Source organism: Thunnus maccoyii, chromosome 6 (assembly GCF_910596095.1).
Source record: "Thunnus maccoyii chromosome 6, fThuMac1.1, whole genome shotgun sequence".
NCBI lineage: Eukaryota > Metazoa > Chordata > Actinopteri > Scombriformes > Scombridae > Thunnus > Thunnus maccoyii.
The window spans coordinates 1,989,503-2,006,296 of record NC_056538.1 but is presented as its reverse complement, the minus strand read 5'-3'; the positions used below and the strand labels follow the sequence as shown (position 1 = coordinate 2,006,296).

Genomic DNA, 16,794 nt, shown 5'->3' with positions numbered 1-16,794 from the left:
TATTGAACCCAATTCATCACTGGTGTTAATTAGAAGCGCACCGTCAAGTGGCGACTGGGGAAAAATCCCATGTTTGTGTTTTCTGCAATTTGTAACTCAATTAGACTTTTCTTGTTGGCTCTAAGATAGGTAAAAAAGATGAGCCTAGTTGTGAAGGACACAATGCTGTTAAAGGCATCTCAAACAAACAAAAAGCGATAAAGAAGAAAAGAGACAAATAAAATCCTGAAACTACAATATGTGAATGCTATTTCCAACCTATATTTGTTCCAATCTAGAATTACACATCATGACTTTGGTCATCATAAATCATGTGATTCCTACAAAAAGACAAAATGCTAAGTTAATAGTTGTATTATGAACAGATTGACCCTCCTTAAATTTTCATTACATTCTACTGACCTTCTAGAGACTTGATACTTAAATACATAATGATATTTATGCATCTTTACTAAAATGAAAACTCCCTTTTACTACCTTAACTTTGATTATTGTTCAATTCTTGCATCTTTTCAGGAGAATATCACCAATACCACTTATCACCAATATCTATTACTGTCATGGAGTCCATGGTGATAACAACCACATGTGTGTCAACATTTTTATCAATTCAGACTTTTTCTCATTTTTATTTATTGTAGCTGGATGATATTCTGGATGAAGATATCTCGCCTTTTAATTTGATTGTGACAGTGTAAAGACACAACACAAGGAATGAGAGAGAGGGTAATTCAGGTAACAAAGGCAAACAGCATTGTGAGAGGTGATAGGGACACATCCCCCGTGTACCTAGTGGAAATTACACCCTTGTTTTATATGCAACTATTTTGCATCAGCAAAATGTGTTTCCATACACAGTCCTGCATAGATTCGGTTCTTAAATGTATCTGAGAGGTGGTTCAGACTTATTTACAAATCACCGGATTTTCATTTAAGATCAGTATGTGGCAACTAATGAATGATGACGGTGTGGTCCAGATTAGGTGACTAAACCTCTGGGTTACATTTATAGAGAGATGCTGTGATGGTTAAATAACAAAAATGTCACTGCTGACGTTCATGTGCGACACACACCAGGGATGCTGATGAAGGCAAATGCGTTACATACCCATCCTCCATGCTGACCTCCAAACCCTTACTTTCCACTGCACCATACCATATGAAGGTCACACTGATGACTGAACATTGCCATTTAATGCGAATATGTAATACAAAATAACCGCTTATACAGTAAATGTATTTTGTAGAAGGATGGGTTGAGATTACAGTGGTACTGGTGGGAAAAAAAACTGGCGAGCCACTAATAGCTTTCAATGACTTAACAGCTTTCCTTTTCACAACTGGATGCTCTGTTGTACACACACAGCAACAGAATGAATGAGGAAATAAAGTGTGCCCTTTACTGTACTACAAACAAAGTTTAGCCTGTGGCTATAGTCTTGTGAATTTGTTCTCAACTATTTTTTCAATGTGTAACCAATGCAATTAACTCTTTGAAGGAAACCCAAGCCGACCTCTCTTTCTCTGGCAGTGCACAAAGTAATAAATGAGCCAAAGGGTAAAGATACGCATGTTTATGGTAATGAAGCTCATGCATAATGTAGCATTGGCGTGCAGCTTAGGTTGAATTAATTATCCTCTGCTTCAGGTATCCTTCCTAAGTATGTAATTTCTCTCTTGTTTCTCAGCTCCTCTGTCATTTAGCATGCATGGGATTATCAGTCTAGGTGACAACACGATAAACCTACAGGCCTCAGCGTGCAAACATGGTTCAGTGGTTTTACAGCAACACAAGCACACAAGCTCAACCGCTCATAATAAACTTTGAAGGCTCATTATTACGAGATAACAAGTGAGCAGAGAAACTTAACCTGGTAGGAACGTACAGATATTGCAAATGAGCAGGAAAATACCTAAAAGTGATGGGGCAGCTGCTCCCACAGGACATGAATGTTACCTATTCCTCTTAGAAACTGTCTCAGAATTGACAAATGCTTCCTAATCAATCTCTGCCATCAGTCCAGACAGGGACTGAAGATAGATCTGCGCTTTATTGAACTGAGGTGGAGTCTGGCTCAGCTAAAGCAGTTGAGGGTATTGATCCATCAGTCGATACCCTGCACTATCCGTGGCCAAACCTTTGCTGACTGTTGTTTGTATCTGTTTTGAGCTCTCTTAAGGGAGATTGCTATTTGGCCTTGGCTCTCATCTTTATGTGGTCAACTGGGATTGGTGCTCGGGCTACATACACAGGGAAGGCTCTCATTAAACAAGAAGACTGTCAAAGTAATCACAATCCACGGTGTCACAGCTCGCAGCAGTATCAATAATTAAGCCAATTTACTTATAGAGCACATTTAAAAAAACACATCTGTGTAGCACTTGACTTAAGTGCTACATTACATTCAATCAAATAAAATACATCATAACATAAACAAATTGAATAAAATACAATAGACCCAATACTGCATGCAAATATAAAAGGCACACTACACATCAAATATGATAACAGATGATACAGTATGTACAGAACAGTACAGCTGTGCTTTTAGCAGCATACCTACATGTCCACAATCAAAATGTCAACAATCTCATGTTAAAAAGTTAATGGTTAACATGTTCACCAGCTCAATTTAGGGCATTTGCATGCTAACATTGGCCAGTTAGCACTAAACAACAAAGCACAGCTGCAGCTGATTATGGAAATTGTAAATGGTCTTGCAGATATTTCAAGATTCAAGAGAATTTGTTGCCATTTGTACAGACATAAGTTACATGCACATTAGAATTCTTGTGCGGTTCACTCAGTCAGGAGAAAAAGAAAAAGCAGAAAAAAATCACAATAAATTAAAATAATATTGAATTTAAAAAACAGTAGCAAGGTCTGAAAGAGACTATACATTATTTACAACAATTATTCACAGCACTTCTGATGAGGTACTGGAGCAGCAGTTACAGTGTAATACTGGAAGGAGATTGCAAATTAATAAATCAAAAACAAAAAATTTTGCACAGTCAAGGTAGATATAAGTAAGGGTTTTGAATAAATAAGCAGCATGGTATTCATAAATAAAAATTTGGCATGACAGTGGCTCTATAGATGAAACAGCAGAGGATTAATAAAGTTGTAATAATTCATCCTTTGAGGAACATGAATATCATGGCAAGATCATCTGTATTTATGGCAACTCATACAGTATTTAGAGATAATTCAATTGGAACCAAAAAAGTGCTGGTCACACTAGATGGAAAGTTAGGGGATCACCAAAGTTATTATGTCTCATCCTCGGGGGATCTTCAATATCTGTACATCATTTCTTGGCAATCCATCCAAAATTTGTTGAGCTATTTTAGTCTTTGTTAGTGCTGAACTAACCGACATTGCCATGCCTAGAGCCACACTGCTAGTGTTACTTCACTTAAACTATTCCACAGTCATGGGTCATCTTAGAAAAGACAATCTCTCTTCCAATCACTCTTAGATTTTGCCCTGAGCTGTGGGCATGAGATGTAAGAGGCCTGGAGGGAATAGGGACAGTTTGGAGATATTTAGTTATGTTAAATCATGCATGCATCATGCAAAAACAAATACAATTTCTTTCAAATTAAATCTATATTTGTCCAAGAGCCAGCGAAGACAGCTGCCCGAAAACAACTGACACTAACTACATCACCACAACATTAGCAGCAGCCAAGTTCCCAAAGATTCAGCCAGAGACTGAGCTGTGCTACAGCCTGGACTTAAGCCACCAGGGAACACCCTCAGGTATTCCCGGTTGTGCTAATGATCACCTGCAACAACAAAACAGACACCCAGGTGAGCTGCACAGCAAATACAGCAAACAACAGATGACACCGCGGGGTTCATCACACAGGGCCAGTACAAAACCTGAAATATAAACTGTGTCCCATTTCAGTGGCCTTTTTTTTCAGAAGGCTGCACCATTCAGAAGACTGAAGACCAGGTACAGCATGATTGGGTTTTTTTTCCAACATTTAAATTAGCTGTTTGTTTTGACATCAAGTGACCTCTTGTGACAAGGAGGGCACTACAAATCTTCTCATGGAGGAGGTTGGAAAGTGTTTTACTTTGACACACAAGATCACGATTTGCATCCTGTTCACTTCCAACAGTCAATATTTGTTTATTCTGATCATGACCATGATTTTTTCCAAATCTTAAGTAGTAAACTTAACCAAACCGTAACCACAGGGACACCAGATCAGTTTTGGGAAGCAGTGACATCTAAATTATTTTGTTTTCTGCATATGAGGATTTGTTGTTCTGAGTTTTCACCCCCAATCGCACATGCAGACGCAGTTGATTTTGGGATACTGAAAACTGCAAAGCTTACATCTTGAAGGAGCCTTTGGGATGGGTCATCTATGGCTGTCTATCTCTTGTTTTGGATAAAAGCAACACCAGACTAACTGATCAGTGTTGTCTTCTTTGTAGCTTGTCTGATCATCTGTTTCCTCATGTATCTTACCCTGTTGCACTTTGTTGAAGCAATTTCCCCATTTCCTGAGTCTCAGTAACTTTGGTTTGGGTACAACATCGCCACGACCAATTTTGTCAAACAACAAAACTACCATCCAACACTCTAAAAATTAACCCCAAAGGACAAAGGAAGGTCAAATAGTTAAGTGCTTTTAAGCAGTCTGAGAAACCGGAGCTGTGGTCAGAGCTACGAGTTTACTGCTGAATAGGCTCCACTAATGCCTCACAATCATTATCAGATTGCTAATTATTAATACGTTGCTGCTATGGCAACCACCATCACAGAGTTCTGAGTGAACATTTCATGACAGAACATCTTCATCCTTATACTAAGAGATTGTGTATGTGAATGCAGACAAGTATTCATTATCTAGAAATAGAAAAAAAAAAAAAAGAAATTGTGTTCTCTCACAGTGCCAGCACATGTCTGGACTATCAGATGTAATGCAGGCTCCATGTTGCCACAAGGTCTTATTATGTTCTAAGATAAGAATTGCGACCCCACAGCTCCTTCGCATTTCTGGGGAGCGTGGCCAGGTGAGAGAGAGGAGATTGAACAAAGCTCACCCCAGGGCTGCCTCGCCGGGGTGATGAACTCTCTTTTCTCCTTTGCCGAGAGCACTTTTCACATATTCTGTGTGCAGCCCCGGCCCAGATTCATACGCTGAGAGTTCAGCACATCAGACCCTCAGGACCCGCACGGTAAGATGTTACTAAGGTATATGAAATGAATTTACTAGAATAAGAAATTACCTTCTTACTGATAAATGCATTTCACCAGACAGCCTGAACAGATCTGCAGTCCATCACTGACAAACAGAAACACATTCATTCCTACTGACAGTCAGCCATCCACTAGACTGTGGGTAGAATCCAGAAAAACAAGGACTGGTCCAGAAATTAAACCTCCATCCTCTTTGCCATGGTGCTAAAACAATGAGTCATCATGATTCACAACTGTCATTGCATATTATCTCTTAAAAAAAACCATGTGGTGTGCTTTCTGTAGTTGTTACAGACAATCCAGGTATCCAAATAATGGGGGCCAGGAAATCTCTCACTGTATTTCATTATATTTAAAAAGTCTCAACTTCTCTCCTGGTATACAATTGAATTATTTCCATGTGAAACTGTAATGTCACTATTGGATTCAATTGCAGCCATATTGCCAGCATTCTGTTGACATTTCTATAGTTCAAGTGGAGATATCGTATCCGTCAGATATACTGCATCAGTCTCTTGGTTGTTGGAATTACAACCAGGAGGCTGATTTAAACATTTTAACCCACTTAACTGCTCATAATTACAGTCTGGATGGTATGACATGAACATAGCATTATAACCAAAGCTAAACCATAGAGGGGAAACAGTCATATGAATAGTTTTTGCCATGGTTTTGGATGGCACTGACAAATGATGTCATTCTGCCAACAAGAGCATGAGATCAGAGAATATTGATAAAGGTCATTTAGAAAACACATTTTGTTGTTTAGTCTGGTGTGGAGACTGATGTTCACATCCCATCTCCTACCAACTGTTAACATTGGTTTCCTTTAACCGTGATCATCATCTTTTCATAACATTAACCATGTTTTACTTGCCTAAAGGTAACCAAACCATAGGTGGCAGTTAGGAGTAATTTCATAACAGTCATGGTAACAATATTTGTCAGACTGTATGATATTAATTTGAGGCTGAATTTGTGGTGAATCATAGTGCTACGATGCAAATAGGAAAAGTACGTGGAAGCAGAGACACATCATCATCCATCTGCACAACTCATAAGTTCTGAAAATGCAGATAAGTCAAACTTCTTTTCTGTTTCACCTCAATCATTTTTATTTTGTGTGTGCTATGGACATATTAAGGAGAACAAGTGTGTTTTCCCCCTAAACGTTATTCAAAAAACTGCACTACTTGTGGGTCATAGCAGCAGTTCATTTGTGAGACTCCAGTCTTAATTTCTGACTGTCAGGATCTTGCCTCACACTGTCTTTGGTTACCAAAAGCTCCGAATTGAGCCTCACAGTGAGATCTAGGACACCGCTTTGGATTGATGACCAAAGCTTTTAACACATCTCTCACATCTGTCAACTTCTGTCTCAGACACAGTGGTGGAAGAAGTATTCAGATCCTTTACTTCAGTAAAAGTACCAATACAGCAATGTAAAAATACTCCATTACAAGTAAAAGTCCTGCATGAAAAATCCTACTACAGTAAAAGTACATAAGTATTATGAGCTTGATGTAGTTAAAGTATTGCAGTAAAAGTATATAAGTATTAGGAGCTTGATGTAGTCAAAGTATTGCAGTAAAAGTAGTGGTTTGGTCCCTCTGACTGATATATTAATATATATGACATCATTAGATTATTAATAGTGAAGCATCAGTGTTAGAGCAGCATGTGACTGTTGTAGCTGCTGGAGGTGGAGCTAGTTTCAACTACTTTATATACAGTTAGCTAGTTTAGTCCAGTGGTTCCCAACCAAGGGGTTGGGCCCCTCCAAAGGATCACCAGATAAATCTGAGGGGTCATGAGATGATTAATGGGAGAGGAAAGAAGAAAAAACAACAACAAGCTTGTTATATTATCCATTGTGTCAAATCTTCATCTAAAAAGTAACTAAAGCTGTCAAAAAAATGTAGTGGAGTAGAAAGTACAGTATTTCCCTCTGAAATGTAGTGGAGTGGAAGTATAAAGTTGCATCAAATGTAAATACTCAAGTACAAGTACATTAAAATTGTACTTAAGTACAGTAATTGAGTAAATGTACTTAGTTACTTTCCACCACTGCTCAGACAGCCCAACATCACATCATACCTCACCTCAGACCTCAAACTGGTGGGGTCATTCTTATCTCTGCTGTCTAGAAGTCCACATTTTATCTAACCTGAGTGTGAGATATCAGATCTTCCTGCACTGCTCCTGCTGCAGGTTACCAGGTGAAAGTCTAAACTTGACTACCCAATAATACTTCTTATCAGAGTCAAGCATCAGGCTAAACTCTGCCTTATCTTGTACAAAAAGACAATTAAATTAGGTAGCTGCGCCAACAAAGACCTCTGAAGTAGATTAATGAGCTTGATTACTTGATAAGACAAATTAGAAGCCCTATCTTAGTGTATAAAAAGCTTTGATTGACCTTCCGGATTCACCTGACATTTTTGATGCATGTCCAACATTATTTGAATTCTACATTTGTTTAAGTCAGTCTATCTCGGGAGGGAACCCTTTCAATTTAGTTAAGAGAAGCTGATAAGACGTTTTAGCTGAGGCACATTTAAAGAGGTCCGTAAACAAACAAAAGGACAGATAATCCATGAGCAATTAATTAAGCACCGCGGTGTCACCACATCCAGACACTGGAGTTACCTTTAATAATGAAAGTAAATGGAAGATAAGAGAGAACTGCATTTATTAATCTCAGGTGTTATTCTGCTTATCACCTCCTGCTCTCTTTTCACTATCTTTTCTTTCCTGCTCTCTCATCTGCTCATCTTCTGTCTGCTCTGTCTTTCATCCTTCTTATGCTCTCCTATCTTTGCTTTTCTTCTCTCACCATCACTTCTTCTCTTCTTTTGCTTTCCTTTTCACTCTCCTATTCTTTTCCTCTCTTTCTTTTTTCTTCATTTCCACCCTTCTTGTTATGTCCTTTTTTTATTTCCTATCCCATCTCTTCTCTTTCTCTTCTCTCCTGTCAACCATTCTTTTATCCATTGTAAAAAAAAAAAGGGGACATGTCACCTAATAATCTGACTCAAAAAAGAAAGAAATACATTTTTATTGTATCAAGAGTTTCATGTCGTGGTAGCCTGATTGAGAAGATAGGTTTTGAATTTCAGTGTTATTATTGTGTTTTAAGGGCCAGTTTGCCTCGCAAAAAACTCAACTGTTTTCTCTCTGAGGTCTACATCAAGTCGTATCTCTCTTTAGTTTTATTTGTCCAGGAAAAGAGATTACTTTCTCTGTGATTGTTGTTGCCTCCGCTCAATACTGTGGCTACTTAGCTGTTAGCTTAAGTTAACTGTTAGGTTGTAGACGTTGGCTACAACAGAGGAAGATTGGTGACCCCGTTGCTGATACCTTATTTTATTTCTCCTTTGTACAGGAGGTAAGTGGCAGGTGAGAGACAACTCTAGTTGTTGTATGATCTGATCCAAGTTGAGTTGGTTCTTTCTCACCAGCTGAGGTCTTGTGTTAGAAGATATCTAATGATCTCCACTGCCTTCTTGGTGGGGCAGCTGGTAAACAGCACACAGACATGAAAAGACCCCGTCTCTGTGAGGGGGAACTGTAAAGTCATTGATCTTCAGGACTAAATGTCCAGTGTTCACATGGATTGGAAAATGTCCCCAGCTTCTCATACCAAACATACGCTACATGTCCTTGCTCTTCCTCTCCATCTTGTATCTCCTCTCTACTCCTTTTCTTCTTTCATTCACTAACTTGGGGCAGCTGTGGCTCAGGAGGTAGAGCGGGTCACCCACTAATCGGAAAATCGGCGGTTTGATTCCCGGCTCCTCCAGTCTGCATGTTGATGTGTTCTTGGGCAAGATCTTAACCCCAAATTGCTCCTGTTTGCTGTGCCATCAGTGTGTGAATGGTTAGTTTCCTCTGATGAGCAGGTTGGGACCTTGCATGGTAGGTCCTGTACCCATTCAGCGTGTGAATGGGTGAATGTGATTCGTAGTGTGAAAAGCGCTTTGAGTGGTCGGAAGACTAGAAAGGTGCTATACAAGTACAGTCCATTTACCACTTTCCTTTCATTTTCTATCCTGTTCTTTCTTTTCTCCTCCATCTCCTCTCCTTTTGATTTCTCATTCTAGGACTTTCCTTTCTTTCTTTCCTTTCTCTCCTCTCCCCATCAGAGACAGGAAGCAGCTGGGAGACATCATTGACGATGATTTGCAACCACATATTCATTTTTTATCCTAAATATATTAGGCCAGGCATCTGGAAGGTCAGCTGCATAATGGCCATTGTATATTTTATGAGCAGCAGGAAGCAAAGCTCTTGGAGTTAATCATGTGGATGAGGAGGGTTTTCAGGTAGAGACAAGGGCGCTACTTAAATCATCACATAAGCCTCCCCAAAAAGGTCAGACGCTTCAAAACGACACTGAATGCCCTAGAGTGGATAGAGTGGCTGTAATCATTTGGAGCGCCTGCCATTGTCTATAGGCCAAACACATTTGTGGAGGTGACATTGGACATCTACAGTGCATTTTCATAGCTGCTGTATGTGAGTGTGTGTCATTCATCAGTATGTACACTTGTCACATTCTGTGGAATGCTTTGGATTTTTTTTCATCATGCATTTTGTAAATGAGAGACAGATATTAAAGTCATCCATGTTTCTGCAGGAGAATGTTTCCTCAAAGCGCTTCATGCTAACACTTACTGAGTGATAGTGGGTCACATTATTTCACAGTGAGAAAACAAAGACTAGCAGCATCTCTAAAGCTACTAAAGAGTAAGTGATTTTAAGGCAACAGTGATCATATTGTCTTCCATTAATGAAGCAGTTCTCTCCCTGTGGGTAAATCATCTCACCCTTTTAAGTGCAGTGCCAAAAATCAGCAGAAAGGAGCAATGGCTTAAAGAATCCATTTAAATAAATATTTTATCTCCTGTGAAAATAATAATCAACTGTGTCTAATACAATTTGTTAGACTGACAAACTCAAAATGGACAGATGAGGACTAATCCAGAGATTCTTTCTTCTTTCAGCCATGAGGGACGCTGATATGCATCTATTGTACTTGTGTGTTCTATGTAACTACTTAATGACATTCCTTGGTTGCTCATCTGAAGGAGCCAAATGTAAACCTGTCTACATTGATTATACTTAATGAATTATATTCCATTTTTTTAGATGTATGCATATAAAAACACCAACAACTCTAAACACCGAGTACAGTAAACATACTGAACGGTTGAATTTAGCTGCTAAAAATGTCACAGATCTTAATATATTTTACTTTCTTATGACTTAATCAGTAAAAATACAATCATTTCTCAAAATCTATTGAACAAAGTAGAACTTTTTTGATATTCTAAGATTTTCTCCAGTTTTCCTCCGACTTCGCAATGCCAAATTCCCTAAGCGCAGTCTCTTTCTCTGCTAACTCCGTGGGAGTGCATTGACAGACATGTGCTACTTATGCAACTCATGGTGCGTCCAGTTGCCTCTATGATCGTCACCTGTGCAGCTTTGGAGGCTCAAACTATGTCTCCCAGGTTCACCCTGCATTCTAAAGTTGCCTCAACCAACCTGTAAAATAAGCCTGAGGAATGGCTCCAGTTACTCCAAAACTGGAGCTGTGACAGGATGGAAGAGGAGCACAGGTGGACAGGATAGACGAGGCCACTCAGCCAAAATATCAACGTAGTCCTCTACTGTGACGACCTTAAGTCCAGGGGGAAATTATACAGCATGGTTATTAGCCACTTAACCACCATGAAGGACAATGGTCTTCCTCTTCAATTAGACTGAATTAAATAAACACATATTCTCTCTCTCACTCTCTCTCTCTCTCTCTCTCACTCACTCACTTACTGTGGTTTTACTGAGGTTGGAATGTTCTGGCTAGACTGTGTGCATGAACATCTGTGCAACTATTGATGTGGTTATATTACTTTAATTAATATAACTTTGCAATGTGTTCTGTTAAACTGGGTCAACTATTTGTGTTATATCATAGTCAGATTTATGGAATTACAGCGTCTGTAATGGCGTTCTGCAATGTGAATTCACAAGGGTATTAAGAATTGATTGACTCAGACTAATGAGATGTAATCTTCTGAGACAAAAAGTAATAATCCAAATATGGGTAAACCTTCCTTATTGACCTCATAATCCTTTTTTTTTTTTATCTTGTCATAAATGTGAGGAAACATAAGCTTCTGTTTCAGAATTAACCGAACTATAAAAGCATACTTAATGTTCATATTAGGTTGATCTATGAAGTATTTCTGGTGAAATCTCTTATAAAATCTAGACATATGGTCGATGGGAGAGCAGACATGATGACACTGTATTTTAAAAATGAACAGTGAATCGCTCTTCTGTCAGAGCAGCTGCTTTGTATGATATATACTGTATATGCTCTGCTGGGGCCAGAAAAAGGCTTGAGAACTATTGTTGATGAAAAATGTAAATGCTAATTGAAGCCATCCATCTGACAGAAGGCCAACATCACACTTCACCACACAGGAACAATGATTTGGACATGAATGGACAATGTCAGAGTGTGTCCAGAATCATTAGGTGTGCAGGGACAACACTGTGTCTGTATAAATAAAAGCTAAGCCTGGCATAGGTCACAAACACACTATTGATTATGGTGTCAGCGTGTCACCCTGTGAGAAAGGCAATCCATTTAAATGGCTAGATCAACATGCCCATAGCCACTAATGTCAGTCATGAGATCACAGTCTCACAGTGAGGAAGCTCTTTGATAACTTTTTGATATGTCTGTGTTTTTATGGACTAACTGAGGGATTTATAAACTGTCTCTATAAGCTAGTCATGTAGAGAAGAAAAAACTACTTATGAAGCATTAAAATGGTGTGATGTAAGCTTTTCTCTTTTCTTTTTATTATAACAGTGGTGGTCTATCCTATTAATGTCATATACATCCCAAGATATTAGCACAAAAGATATTAGTTCAATCTATGACAAAAAATAATTGTTTCACAACTTTCTTATTAGGACAAAAATGAGGTGACAATTAAATAAAAATAAACCTTTTAAAACAAAAACTGATAAAAATGTATTACAGTTTTTGCCAGTGAAAAAAAACAACACGACAGATGGATGAATGAACTAATTACAAACAGCTGTAATAATGAATTTTCCATAATATCAGGCTTGCAGGGAAAGTGCCAAGAAGAAAAGGAATGCTGGTCTGATTCTTACCTGGACCTCCACTCCATAGCCCATGTAGACAGTGATGATGTAGCTGCAGTCCACAGTGGAGTGGAAAGCAGAGCTGGACTGTGGTGGAGCCTCTATATAACCTTCTGGCCCGGTTAGGTTCAGCTGACAGGGGACTGCAGAGACAAACACAGCATGGAAATGATTCACACATGCCCTATTCATCCATATCTATTCATATTCACAAACAGGTTCACTGACATTGAGATTAAAATACTGATCTGTCAATGCTAAAGTTGCTCTTGTCACAGTTCTTTATGGCTGTTGCTCTCCCCTCATAATTTTATTCATGACAACAGTGGAATCCTTCTGAAAAACACTTACAGACCATGGGACAAGTCTCAGCTGACACCCACTTTTCTGATGTTTCCCTGAGGAGCAACCTCATGTGGTCAGGTGAATAATGACTCTCTCAGGTAAGGAGGAAGTAGCGTGATGTTTATATCAGGGATGCACGATATTATCGGCACGTCATCGGTATCAGCCGATAAAAGCTCTAAAATGAAATATCGGCATCGGCCATTTCTGCCGATTTGTTGCCATCTCCTCCACTGCCTGACTGTGCTTCCCTCCACGGACTGTTTCACCCTGACGGTCCCGGTGTTTCCTCTGCAGGCTCCACTTCACTCAAGCTGCCCGTCAGACCCGCTGCTTCTTCCCACTTTAAGCTGAATAACAAACCGGGGCTCAGTGCTCTGGTTGGATCCACATGCAGAACCGGGGCTAAAGTTAGCTGGGAAGCTAGCAGAGGCTAGCTGACTGTGCTTCCCTCCAGCCATGCTGCGGCTAACACTCCGCTAGCCTCTCAGCTAAAGTCAGCCCCGGCTCTCCATGTGGATCCAACCGGAGCACCGAGCCCCGGTTTGTTATTCAGCTTAAAGTGGGAAGAAGCAGCGGGTCTGACAGGCAGCTTGAGTGAAGTGGAGCCTGCGGAGGAATCACCGGGACCGTCATGAAGAAACAGTCCCTCGAGGAGCTGCTAGGTTTGGCTGCTAAGATAGGACACACCTCGGCTGACAGGATGTACCACTCTGTTTGGAAAAAAAAAATCTTTTTGGTTTATAACGGCAGTTGGCAACCAGCGTATTAAGTGCAATACTGCCACCTTCTGCTCCGGAGTGTGGACCAGAGATTAAATCCAACACATTAATCCTGTCTGTCTAATAAACTCAATGAAAACTCTCTGCTAGTCTAGTCTACTGCTCCACCCACTTAGCAGGTTCATTAAAGTTTTAAGGCTTCCTAAGTTCTTCCTTCATATATTGTCTTTCTTGATCATACTTAGTACAATCTATGCTTGCATGCATAATAGTCTCCTCAGCCAGCTGGAAAAAAATATGTGCATATATCGGTATCAGCATCGGCCACAGTGAGTTGGAAATATCGGCATATCGGATATCGGCAAAAAAAAACAATATTGTATATCCCTAGATTTTATGTATCCTACCAACAATCAATGTTAGTGTCTCATTTTGTGTACAATACTCAAGGAAATATGTCAACTTTGCGCACTAGATAGCATGTTCATAGTCTCAAGAGAAAGAGTGTTTTTTTTTAATTTGGTGATTCGATGAGCTGTTGTGTAGTGCCTTCCAGATGTCACATTTTAATTCCCCATTGTAGTTCCTTTGCAACGTAAAGCTGTGTCCAGACAGAACTCACAACAAATTTTGTCTCCTTTTATTTATGTAAAAGGATGCTTTGGGAAGTTTTTTGCATCTGAACTGAAGGACTTTTGGGCTTTATAAATAAAAATTACTTGACTTAACTAATCTTTCGGTCACGTGACCCCTGTCTTGCTTGTCATAATGGTGCTTTGAGGGTCTCCTGAAATAATCCTGAAGGCAGATTGATTACACTCTGAGTGCAATGTGCTCTACGTGCATTTACTGCAAGTTGAGTTGAGTATTTGCTGACTCAGATGAGATACCCAGGTAAAATCACATGCTAATAGTGGGTATAAATGTGGTCTCAGTCTTGTTTAGAAAAAGAATAACCCTACTGCACATGCATATACACATACAGACATTCCTATGAGAAGACACTCTTTCTGACTCTGAAGGTTTTGTGCTTCTCTTGACTTTCTAAGCAGCTCAGCCCTGCAATGGGACAGCTGAGGACAGAATATTTCCTGGTGGCCTTCAGGGGTTTCTGCTCCTCCACCTTCATCTCTCTCTCTCTCTCTTTCAGCTAAAAAGTAAACTTTAACTTAAGTGCTTCCTTATGAAGAAGAACATCCTCTCTCCGTCCCCTCAGCCCTTCACCTCAGGGAGCGTCTACTCCAGTATTATTACTGCACTACAGTGTTGTCATTCTCTGTGCCTGGATGATTTTGTGTACAGTATTGCCTGTCTGTGCTTTGACCTGCTGTCACACTGCACTCAGATGAGCTGATTAATCAAACTGTCCCCATCTTGCTCTTCCTGACCTGCAAAGTCCACAAAGAAATCACCATCCTGATGTTTATTTTCCTCATCCACTCTCTTCATAACGGACAATCTCAGGATCTTATATGCTATGGTCCCTGTGTGGACCTCTTGATTAAGGGTTAGTGATGCAGCGATGTTGTTGTAATTTATTTCAGCCCCATGGTTGCATGATCGTGACAGATGCAAATAGAGAAGATATTAGCAGAGGGTGTGAAGACAGCATGGGTGCACTCGAAAGAGAAAAACATCCTTTGATTACGTCTCATAAGAGGGAGGGCTGATGTGCTGTATGTCACAAAACTGTTTGCATGTATCTCAGTTTTAACTATTCTATGCAATAAATATTTAGCATTTTACATTATAGAGCATTATTTCTATAAACTTAAAATCAAGATTAAAATAATTTTAATAATATATTTACAAAATGTTTAGGTACCTTGCCATAAAGTAACAAATTCACAAATGTGTCTTTATTCTCACAAGCATAAAAAAAAGTTTAGAATTTTTTTTTTTCTGTTAAAGGTGAATTTAGGCTGCCAGACTAAATTTTCTCATAGTATATTAATTGTCAGTCCAAACTCAAGATCCTCCGCTGCTATGACACGTTCATCAGCAGCTGATTTAAAACTTTGGAGCTTTTGAACGGAATTCTCACTGTGTGACTTCTGCTATGACCCACATTTAAAAGCCAAACAATTAGTTTGTACATGAAATGTGAGTGAATACACAGGCTAATGTGACATCGAAGTGCCATTTTTGATTACATTTAATAATAATAATATTAAAAAAAACATAAACCAAAAGAAAGACGGTAAAACAAACTCTGGCGAAAAGAAAACACAACAATCTGGCCAAAACTGGCCATTTTTATTTTACTTTTCAGTCTGATCAACCCTATCACCAGATGAGAACTTCTATAGTAGACATTCTACCAAACCCCGGATTACAGCCAACATTTAATTAATTAATTTAAATAAATTCTCACTTTTTACAATATTTATGGCAGCTCAATATGGTTAAGGTTGGGGAAAGATTGTAAATAGCTAATAGAAACAAAGCCAGTTGAAGGGGCATTCCATTGACTGCACATGTGTCAGTCATGGTTAGTGCTTCTAAGCAGTAGCACTAACAGGTGTATAATGTCTTCTTGGGCTCTGGAGGAGCTTTGTCAAGTTTTGAATAATAACCTTGGTGATGTCATCAGAGTTATCATAGATCAAGCTTGAGACAACAGTTTTAAATCTGGAGGTTTGAATGTTGAAAGATGTGAATCCAGGGAGGATTTAAGGCAATATACACCACTGAGCTGTTTCTATAAGAAACTAAAGTCAGGATACATTGGTTTCTGTTGCTTCAATCGACCATTCTCTTTTTAATCTCTTGCAAGTCCCACAGCTTTATGTAACAGCCTTACTAAAGCCTTTAAAATACAGACAGATCAGAGGCAGAGAGACCTCTTACTAAAACCTGATATAATGTACTCATAAATCGGGGGAATCAGGAACAAAGGCCAGTCTCTTTTGTAGGCCTGTTTTAAATTAAGGCCTGCTTCTCTCTGCAGGCCTGGTAAATAAAGGGCCACTATTTTAGAATGCATGGTAAGCACAAGAACATAGTGTATGTAAGTTCTGTCATTAATTGAGATACGCAGACTGTGGAGGAATAATATCTTAAAATCTGGCTGGCTGGCAATAACTCAAAAAAATATATACCAATATTATGGCTTATTTTGTCAAAATGTGTCAAACATCCACAAATAAAGGCAAGTGATTCCATAAGTGCAAGGTCATGTGTAAATGTAAAAACATGGCTGTGAATCAGGTATTTCTTGACTAAGAGATAAAACATATTATCTTATGCTAAAATTATTTAATTGGTGTTTTATTAAACAAAAATAGCCCTATGAATGTACATGGATTTAGATC

The 16,794-nt window shown here is 39.1% G+C and overlaps 1 protein-coding gene across 6 annotated transcripts in view; it reads right to left on the bottom strand.

Moving 5' to 3' along the window:
- Window positions 1-16,794, bottom strand: part of sez6b (seizure related 6 homolog b) — a 240,738-nt gene that overhangs the window by 132,159 nt on the left and 91,785 nt on the right. For 5 of the 6 annotated variants that reach the window (XM_042413729.1, XM_042413727.1, XM_042413732.1 and 2 more), the window contains one exon: window positions 12,423-12,556. In XM_042413729.1, coding sequence (XP_042269663.1) covers window positions 12,423-12,556 — 134 coding nt within the window. Of the gene's footprint in view, window positions 1-12,422; window positions 12,557-12,764; window positions 13,012-16,794 lie in introns of those variants that run through there. The other variant, XM_042413733.1, reaches the window with a different exon arrangement.